This window comes from Sinocyclocheilus anshuiensis, unplaced genomic scaffold, assembly GCF_001515605.1.
Source record: "Sinocyclocheilus anshuiensis isolate Anshui unplaced genomic scaffold, SAMN03320099.WGS_v1.1 scaffold457, whole genome shotgun sequence".
NCBI lineage: Eukaryota > Metazoa > Chordata > Actinopteri > Cypriniformes > Cyprinidae > Sinocyclocheilus > Sinocyclocheilus anshuiensis.
Genome location: NW_015537939.1, coordinates 917,491 through 926,858, shown reverse-complemented (window position 1 = coordinate 926,858; position 9,368 = coordinate 917,491). Strand labels below are relative to the sequence as shown.

At 39.4% G+C, this 9,368-nt stretch overlaps 1 protein-coding gene across 1 annotated transcript in view; it reads right to left on the bottom strand.

Annotated features, from left to right (window-relative positions):
* Positions 1-447: 447 nt before the first annotated feature.
* Positions 448-9,368, bottom strand: part of LOC107662568 (collagen alpha-1(I) chain) — a 58,713-nt gene continuing 49,792 nt past the window's right edge. The window contains exons 33-62 of the mRNA XM_016452633.1: positions 8,940-8,993; positions 8,784-8,837; positions 8,542-8,670; positions 8,290-8,343; positions 8,080-8,187; positions 7,903-7,956; positions 7,720-7,827; positions 7,014-7,067; positions 6,865-6,918; positions 6,729-6,782; positions 6,550-6,603; positions 6,329-6,436; positions 6,171-6,224; positions 5,993-6,046; positions 5,822-5,875; positions 5,587-5,640; positions 5,310-5,363; positions 5,138-5,191; positions 4,955-5,008; positions 4,808-4,861; positions 4,666-4,719; positions 3,901-3,954; positions 3,609-3,626; positions 3,404-3,457; positions 3,270-3,326; positions 2,487-2,652; positions 1,942-2,051; positions 1,774-1,854; positions 1,037-1,219; positions 448-779 (exon numbers count right to left, since the gene is read on the bottom strand). Of these exons, the coding sequence (XP_016308119.1) occupies positions 636-779; positions 1,037-1,219; positions 1,774-1,854; positions 1,942-2,051; positions 2,487-2,652; positions 3,270-3,326; positions 3,404-3,457; positions 3,609-3,626; positions 3,901-3,954; positions 4,666-4,719; positions 4,808-4,861; positions 4,955-5,008; positions 5,138-5,191; positions 5,310-5,363; positions 5,587-5,640; positions 5,822-5,875; positions 5,993-6,046; positions 6,171-6,224; positions 6,329-6,436; positions 6,550-6,603; positions 6,729-6,782; positions 6,865-6,918; positions 7,014-7,067; positions 7,720-7,827; positions 7,903-7,956; positions 8,080-8,187; positions 8,290-8,343; positions 8,542-8,670; positions 8,784-8,837; positions 8,940-8,993 (2,238 nt within the window). The 3' untranslated portion in view covers positions 448-635. The remainder of the gene's footprint in view (positions 780-1,036; positions 1,220-1,773; positions 1,855-1,941; positions 2,052-2,486; positions 2,653-3,269; positions 3,327-3,403; positions 3,458-3,608; positions 3,627-3,900; positions 3,955-4,665; positions 4,720-4,807; positions 4,862-4,954; positions 5,009-5,137; positions 5,192-5,309; positions 5,364-5,586; positions 5,641-5,821; positions 5,876-5,992; positions 6,047-6,170; positions 6,225-6,328; positions 6,437-6,549; positions 6,604-6,728; positions 6,783-6,864; positions 6,919-7,013; positions 7,068-7,719; positions 7,828-7,902; positions 7,957-8,079; positions 8,188-8,289; positions 8,344-8,541; positions 8,671-8,783; positions 8,838-8,939; positions 8,994-9,368) is intronic.

Genomic DNA, 9,368 nt, shown 5'->3' with positions numbered 1-9,368 from the left:
GTTAGACACTTAAACGAGAGGGGAAAAAGTGTCATTCATGCACTCGCCTAATAATGCAAAGTTCTATAATAATAACTGGTTAATCCATGGTAACCGTTTGTACATGATTAAGTAGTAAACAGCTGAAACTTGGACCATGCAACCACATAGTGGTCACGTCAAAACCCTGTCATTACACTTGATTAGGGTTGCAAAAAGGTGGAAAATTTCGGAAATATTCCAGAAATTTTGTAAACTTTCCAGGATTTTTTTGGAATATTCCAGGGATTTTTGGAAAGTTTCCGGAAATTTACAGGAAATTTTCCACCCCTTTGCAACCATACACTTGATACGATCCAAGCTTCATCTACAATGTTATTACAAGACCAGCTAGTGATTAACAAACATTGCTGAAACAAAAAAAATTATTATAAAAATAGTACATCAATTACAAAGCCAAAAGTCCCTGTAAACAAAAAAAAGGATATTGTCCGTTTGTCTGGCAGCACCGGGATAGACAGGACACTGTCTAGAGTATTTCCTTTACCACGAGCCGTAGATGCCACATGTGTCTTCAGAGTGTCCTGTTATCTTCTCTTTGTTACTTGTATTTAAGGTTAAATGCACAGGATGTAGCGTTATCATTCAGGGTGTCTCTAGCGGAAACACACAGGGCCGATTGTGAAGCCAAGCTCGTAGCTGCTGTTGCCCAAGATTCCTATGTCACGTAGAGGAAGCAGGTCCATGTCCTCAAACTGAAACACAGACTCGCGCGGTCCGGGATCCACTTCCTTTGCAGACTGGTACAACAAACACAAACATAAACGGTTGTTAAAGGTAAAGCACAATTGTTTGAAACCTTGATAAGAAATGTTTTTGAGCAGTAAATTCAGCTTTGCCATGATCCCAGGAATGAAATTTAAAATATTTGATAAATTTATTTATCAAAATAAATTGGTTCACCACAGCAATGAATGAACCGTATACAAACGATTCCCCTTCAAAAATGTGATAAAAATAACACATTTTATTACTAGTGCTGTTAGAATCCACATACCACACAATCCTGCAGTTCTCCTAAATAGCTCTGCTTCACGGAGTCTGTGAGGAACTGGACTTGTCGCTGTGTCTGGCCCAGTCGGTGTCCAGGGTAACAGGAGTACGTTACTCTCTGTTCTGCTCTGTTGCTCTGGAGTCGTAGGAGCCGCAGCTGAACTACACTGAGGGCTGGATACTCAAACTGATCAAAGACAGACAGAAGGGTTTTGATGGTAAAATTGAAGGACACATTTTACTGTGTACAACAACAGGGATTAAAACTGAACATCAAACAATGAAGAGCAAGAATTTTATAGGTAATAAGAGCAACATTATTAGCGGCTATTAACCTGGACAATAAATTAATGATGTTAAAGCATTAAAGGGACAGTTCAGCAAAATCTAAAAATTCTGTCATCACTTAGTCAGCCTTGTTTCACTCAAAACATATCTATCTATCTATCTATCTATCTACCTACCTACCTACCTACCTACCTATGTTTAGGCCAATTTCAGGCTTTATTTTCCATATAACAAAAATAGATAGTATATGGGACTGTTAAGGTCCAAAAAACATAAAAAGGTATCATGAAAGTAAATTCTCAACTTCTAAAGTGTATACACCAGTCTCTAAGCCTACAAGTCCTGTGAATTTTTATTTTAAGTCAACTATCCTACAGACAGCCCCTGTCAATAGCACAATAGCACAAACTTTGATCCAACAGGAAGTAAAAATTGCTCAACAGTACTACTTACTTGAAAACCTCCCTCCAGTGAACTGAACCAGTAGAACTTGCTGTTATTCCCTGAGTCATTCAGCCAAGTCCTTATGGGAAGCTGTGGAAATTGGAAGAGCGATGATAAGATTTTGATGTTCTTTGACATTAAAGAGACACAGTAGCGAGGTTATAAGTAGGATATTACCTGTACATCTCTGGGGTGAAGGCAGGTCTCTGCTCCTGACTCTGAAAAGTTACAGTAGGCCAAAAGAGCATCTAAAGGACTGCCTTGGTTTGGGTCAATGTAATAGAATCCTGCAAAAGTTACAAAAGTAATTATTTAACAGATTATTTTTTCCAAAACAACATACAGTTCAAATACATTTAATAGTGCGCATGCACACACACACACACACACACACACACACACACACACACACACACACTTAGTTATTTTAGTCAAGCAGCTGTATTAACTAACTTTCGAAAGTACAAAAAGAAATTGGATCTCATTTACACCTTATTGCTGCCCACCTTAGATTTTATCGCTTGAGACAGATCTTAATACCATGTGAAAATGGGGTCAATGTAACTGAGCGTGCTTTAGAGAAAACGTATGCGTATGTGTCTTAGAGAAAAAAATGCAACTGTAATGGAAAGATTTCTCAAAGATAGCACAAAGACAAAGAGGAACAAGAACAAAAAGATATGTCTTTGATAGCTGGAAAAGATGAAAGATAGGGCTCTGACCGCTGGTGTAGTTGGGATGGCACAGCCACAGCTCCAGACAGGTGGAGGCTGGGTGCTGCTTGCTACCGTCCGGAGGGTCCACCAGCAGCCGGAGGTCATTGTACAGAGAGTCCAGCAGTGTCTGAATCAGAGGGTAATTGGGCTTGTCTGAACTGTACATCAGATCCTGTTGGAAAAGAAAAAGTAAGACAAATTGATTTGCTTTTTTGTGATCTGCATTTTAGTGAGGGTTCAAGAATAAGAGAGTTAGATTTTGTGATGTTCTGCCACTACAGTTTTTCTGATGTGCTAAATAGCACATATTTTAGTTCTGCCATGATATCAATACACAAAAAGCTGACTCCTTCTTTCAAATTGTATTCATCATTTAGTTAAAAGTCTAAATCAGGAATATAAAAAGAGTACGAACAAAGACAGAAAAAAAAGTAAAATGGGGCCTGAGCACACAAAAATGTAATTTTATGTACACAGAAATGCACAAAAAGAAAATCTGATTTTTACAAATCCTAGGTGGATTTAGTTGACTACTCAGTATGAATAGTCTAATTTCAGTTCTTTTTCCATTGTTCAGAATGCAACTTGTATGCTACATAATGGAAAATGCACAGTAATATGTCCAGCTGTGTCTGAATATACACATTTTTGTGCACTTTTACCCCAAACAGTGAACTATGTGACATTTGCTAGTGTGTGAATTTTGACCATAATCACGTGATGTTTGCTATTAAATGATCAGCACAGCAAATCAGAGTAAAAGGGTCACTAAGATTTTAAACAACTTGCCTTGATCTGGGTCAGGTTCACAGAAACACCAGCAGGCCCTGGTGGCCCCGGTGGACCCTAAAATAAGAAAGTAAATTTATAAATAAACAACTTAGTTCTAAGCTCATATTGTTAAAAAAAAGGTGTCAACTTACTGGCAAGCCCTTCCTTCCAGGGGGTCCAGGAGGCCCCTGAAATCCCTTAAGTCCCTAGGATTAAAGTGAAAAAGAGATATTTAATAACTAATCTTAATTTATGTTAACCTGAATATAAAATTATTTTATGTATTTTTATTTTGATGAATATGCAACATTTCCTTTTAACCTGACTAAAGAAAGCTTTGGAAATTACATTTCATACCTTGTCTCCAAACAAGCCCTGCAAGGTGTAAGAGATAAAAGAGAAAGAAATTATAAATGATCTTCAGGCTCTTTCGAAGAAAAAAACAAACAAACAGGCTGTGGTTGCGATAAAGCACTTCACTGTCCTTGCTTTTGTCATTAAAAATGAATTAACCATGCTTTCATATCTTGAAAGGACAGAGCACATGTAAATGCATCTGCAGCAGATGTTTAATGCAAATTGGGCTACAGTTTATTAGGCACAGCTTGCTATTAGTTTAAATGCTGAAACATAAAAAAGAAACATTCACCGGTAGTCCAGGTATTCCAGGTGCCCCTCTAGGCCCAGCAGGACCAATATTTCCCTTAAGGAAAAGCACACACATTTAATGTTTAATAATTCAGAAGATGCTTTTAACTAGGGCTGCACGATAAATCGCATGCGATATTTAACGCGCATCTTATCAGTAAAGCCGGTTCTGTAATCAGCGGTAAATCTCCATCACGTGCGTGCTTTCACATTGAGCAGCATTAACTACACAGAGCCATGGTCACTGACGAGCTGCGCAAAAAATCGCGCGAATAAATCAGCGGTAAATCTCCATCACCTGCGTGCTTTCACATTGAGCAGCATTAACTACACAGAGCCGTTGCTCACTGACGAGCGGCGCAAAACCACGATCATATTCGCGCGATTTTTTGCGCAGCTCGTCAGTGACCATGGCTCTGTGTAGTTAATGCTGCTCAATGTGAAAGCACACACGTGATGGAGATTTACCGCTGATTACAGAACCGGCTTTACTGATAAGATGCGCGTTAAATATCGCATGCGATTTATCGTGCAGCCCTACTTTTAACCAAAGCAAGTGAAGGAAAAGAAGATTAATTGGGAGGATTTATCAATATTGACAGTGCTGCAATACTTAAGTACATCTGTCAATATAAAACATAAATATGGATGTTTGTATTGTATATTTATTATTATTATTATTATTATTATAAGCATTGTCTTGCAATATCTATGGTGAAGGCAAAAAGCTAAAGAATACATGCTTAATGAGATATTTTGACTTTACCTGATCCCCCTTTGGTCCTGGGGGTCCAGGAGGACCAATAGGCCCCATACTCCCCTAAAAATAACAAATTAATACTCTTATAAGAGAACTGAATAGGCTGCTGCACTGCAGATTCATTGAATGTGCTTGATATACATTATACCTTCAAGCCATCTTTCCCTGGTGGACCAAGTGGCCCCTGATCTCCTTTCTCACCCTGTTATGGACAAGTTAAAGTATTAATAGTAATCATGCATTTCTAAGGTATCTGCATTAAAAGAATCCTGTCTGAGTAAAACTTTAAAAGCACCTCTGCTCCTTTGACACCTTGCTCCCCAGGCTCTCTTCTCAGTCCGTGGATTCCCTGTCAAGCATAGAAAAAAGTTTTAGCAAATGCATGATTATGATTTCGAACTGTGTTAATGGTTCCCCATTTGATCAATTCCCACAATGTTTTTTAATTCAAAATATATGATAAGTGTATCAAGCTTACCATACTTCCTCCCCATCCAGGAAGTCCTTTCTCTCCTACATCCCCCCTCTCTCCCTATTGGACAAGGAGAAGCCAAAAAGGAAATCCATAATGTGCCCAATTGAAAATCAAGAATTAAACTCATGTATTTAATGCCATGTTGTCATTGTTGACATCATCTCTGAACTCTGACCTTTTCTCCTCTGGGTCCTCTGGTCCCCCTCAACCCTGCCTTGCCTCTTTTACCCTTTAGATGTAAAGCACCAAAAAAAAAAAATCAGTTTATCAATCATAATCACCACCATCTTCCAAACGTTTGCCCTGCATTATTACATACATGACGTCAGAGTCTAAAATAACCTAAGTACATTCATGACACAATAATGTCGCTAAACTTCTTTGCCTTAACTTAGAGATTTGGAAACATTTAATAGTCTAAGAGGGTACTAAAAGGGCATATCGCATCTTACCCTCCGTCCAATGTGACCCATTTTTCCAGGTGTTCCATCTTTGCCTTGATCTCCCTAAAATGCATCAAGAAGCAAATTCAAATTTAAAATGAAATTGCAGATAAGCGTTCTGGAAAATCTGTATTCTCAAACACTGTTCTCCTATCTGACAGCAAGGACAAAAGCAAAGAGGAAGAACTTTTATTTTAGATAGCAGACAGGGATTAAGACATAGAAAAGAACATTGTGACCTTACCTTCTCTCCTTTCATGCCTTCTCTTCCTTCAGGTCCTGGGTTACCCATCCGGCCCTACAACAATCAAAACTCATTAAGGGCCTTGATGATTCAGCAGAGTTAAAACAAAGGCAGAATTAAATCTATTTGTTGTCTCTTTGCTGTAAATATTTTATCTCACTGGGCACTGACCTGAGCTCCTGGCAGACCTGGTGAGCCACGTACCCCTGCCTCACCTTGTGGACCCTAACAGAGTTTCGAATTGATATAATTGAGTTAATCAATCACATGTACTGTATTTATATACACAGCCCAAAACGCCACACCATCTCGTTAAACAAATGCAATATTCTGTTTTAATGGTCTGTACCTCCAAACCAGGCAGTCCCGGTGGTCCTTGAATGCCTTGAAGGCCGTCTGGCCCCTAAAGAGAAGAAATGGCTTCATTATGAACATGTAGTGGATTTACAGGCAATTTAAAGAAGCAATCATGAGTTTCCATCTTAGTGGAGTTCATTACAAACTCACCTCCACCCCTGGTTCTCCTTTATCTCCTGAGTCTCCTTTCTCCCCTTCAGGCCCTGGGAGACCTTTAGGGCCCAAAAGACCTTGGGGACCTACTGAACCAACACCTCCCTGTAGGCCGAGATATGAATATTAATGAGTTACTCTTGAGATAAAAATTAATATGTTGTTTCCCCAAGAGAGTATCTGGGGGAGGAATATAAATGCAAAGAAATGATCTTTACCTGTGTCCCGGCTTTTCCTGCGTCACCTTGCATGCCTTTGGGACCTACAATTCCCTGAAGCACAGATATAAGTAATAAATCAGCAATTCTTTTGACATCCAAAGAATTTCAATCCAATGTAAAAAAGATGTTACATGTTATGCACATATACAGTAATATGTTTTCAAGTTGATCAGAACCTCAGGTCCAGCATCTCCTGGCTCACCAAGTAAACCATTCAGCCCAACCTCTCCCTAAAAAATAAGCCTAATTTTAGACCATAAAAATAAATAAAATAATCCAAAGATGCTCTAAGTGAAGAATCAAACATGCTACCTTGCTTCCTGGAGGTCCATCTGGCCCCACCAATCCTGGATGGCCGGGTCCACCCTGAAAGAAAACAGGAACTGTTTATTAGTAACGTCAACTATGTGGCCATATCACACATGAATATAGGAGTCACTCATTCTCAGGTCAACACTCACCTCTACACCTTTTAGGCCAGGAGGTCCAACACCACCCATGAGGCCTGACTCACCCTAACATAAAAACAGCCAATGTTCACACACAATTACAACCAAATTGACACAAACAACCATATATTTTAGTGTTTAAATTTGGAAAAATACCTACACTACCATTGTACCAAAGTTCGGGTTTTTTCTCTTATGCTCTTAAGTTTCTTGCTCACCAAGGCTTCATTTATTTGATCAAATATACAGCAAAACAGTAATATTCTGAAATATTACTACAATTTGAAATGACTTCAATGAATGTTTTCTATTTTAAAATTTAATTTATTCCTGTCATGGCAAAGCTGAATTTTGAGCATTTGTATTTTCTATTTTAATATGTTTTAAAATGTAATTTATTCCTGCAAAGGCAATGCTGAATGATCACATGATTGTTCAGAAATCAAGAAATCACCATCAATATTGAAAACAGTTGTGCAGCTTTATATTTTTGTGAAAACCGTAGTACATTTTATCAGGATTCATTGACAAATAGCATTTATTTAAAATAAAAACTTTTGCAACATGTCTTTACTGTCACTTTTGATAAACTTAACGCATCCTTACAGAATAGAAGTAAGTCAGACCTTTGAATGGTAGTATATCAAATGGTAAAAAAACATGTCAGGCTAAATAAAATGTTACGTAAACATAATGTGAAATGCTGATTTGCACTTACCTGGAGTCCAAGTTGGCCCTTGTCTGCCTTGAGCCCCCTCGCTCCCTGCTCCCCCACGTCTCCCCACGGCCCCTCTAAACCAGTAAATCCTTGTGGGCCAATATCACCCTGAGGAAAACAATGAAATATAGTACAACAGCATTTTCCCTTGTGAACTGACACTAGCTATAAAAGATAAATGACCTTCTCTCCTTTAGGGCCAGGATCACCAGCAATGCCAACTGGACCAGCATCACCCTTCAACGGGAGAAAACTCAAATATTACTCTTACAGGGACAGTGAGCCTGATTGTATTTGAGACAGATGACTTTAGGGTTAAATTGCACAGTTGTGCCAACATTAAGAGATTGATCTCTACACCTCACTGCCTGCTGGGCCTGGTGGACCCATTGGACCTTCAGCACCTGGAGGGCCAATGTCTCCTTTTGGTCCTTGAAGACCAGGCTTTCCAAAGGGACCTCTGTCCCCCTGCCAGTACATTGAATTAATAAAAAAATGTTAAAAGGCAAAAAATCCTTTATAAATGTTACTGTGTCAAGGAAATATAATTTTATAATTATTTCTCCATACCTTATCACCTTTTCTTCCAGAAAGCCCCTCCAAACCTGCCGGACCAGATGTACCCTGCAGAGGTCAGAGAGCTTTCATCACATATCAGTTGCCACCAGTTTCTTAAAGCTATAACAATGTTGTATATCACAGTGATTTTATCCTCTTTTTTATTAAAATACTACATAACCATAAAATCTCTGTAATGCATGGCCTCTAACAAAGACATCTGAACAAAGACCAAATAGTTATGCAGCTCCATGCCAATCTAACCTGTGGCCCTTCCAGTCCGAGAGGCCCGTCATCACCAGGATGGCCCATCATTCCCTGTGCAATTATATACATTTTAGTGATTTCATAAGGAAGCACTCTTCCTCTCATACCCACGTTTCCTGGAAAACCCTTAAGAGAATACAAGAGAGTGGGCTGGCTATGTCAAAACATCAACCTTAAACATTATTCTCCTCATCCCGCTCCCTCTCTCTCTATAAGAGCCCTGTAGAGGGGTCACTTACATACATGCCAACAGGGCCCTGTGGTCCCACTGCTCCTGTCTTTCCAGGGAAACCCTGAGAGAAATAACCACACATGCCAAAACATCCTGAAAATCAGCAGCTCGATTCCATGAACTATATGAGAGCAAACAAACAAACAAAAAAATCAAAACATACCCTCTCTCCTGGTGGTCCTGGACTGCCCATAGGCCCCTCTCGTCCAGGTGGACCCTGTCAGTCGAATTTGAATTGTCAGTGGCAAATCCTTTAAATATGAAAACGTACTTACAGGCTGTGAGTCAGCATTATTTGTCAGCATCATAGACTGTATAGGGTCAGCATGCATGCCGAAGGGGAAACAGGGGAACTGAATTCACAGGAATACCGGCATTGTAGGCTACTCTCCCAGGAAACCTCGTCCTCCGTAAAATGCGTTGCAAACATCTGAATATTTGGTTTGAACTGCTCTGGAACAGTGTTGTAAATACAACTTAACCACTGATTTCTAGTTGTGTCCTCTTTTGGAAGACCAAACAAAGTAGTTTCGCTTTCACAACGAAACACACAGCCTCTCCACGACATGGCGGCGACGGCAACAGCGAGAAT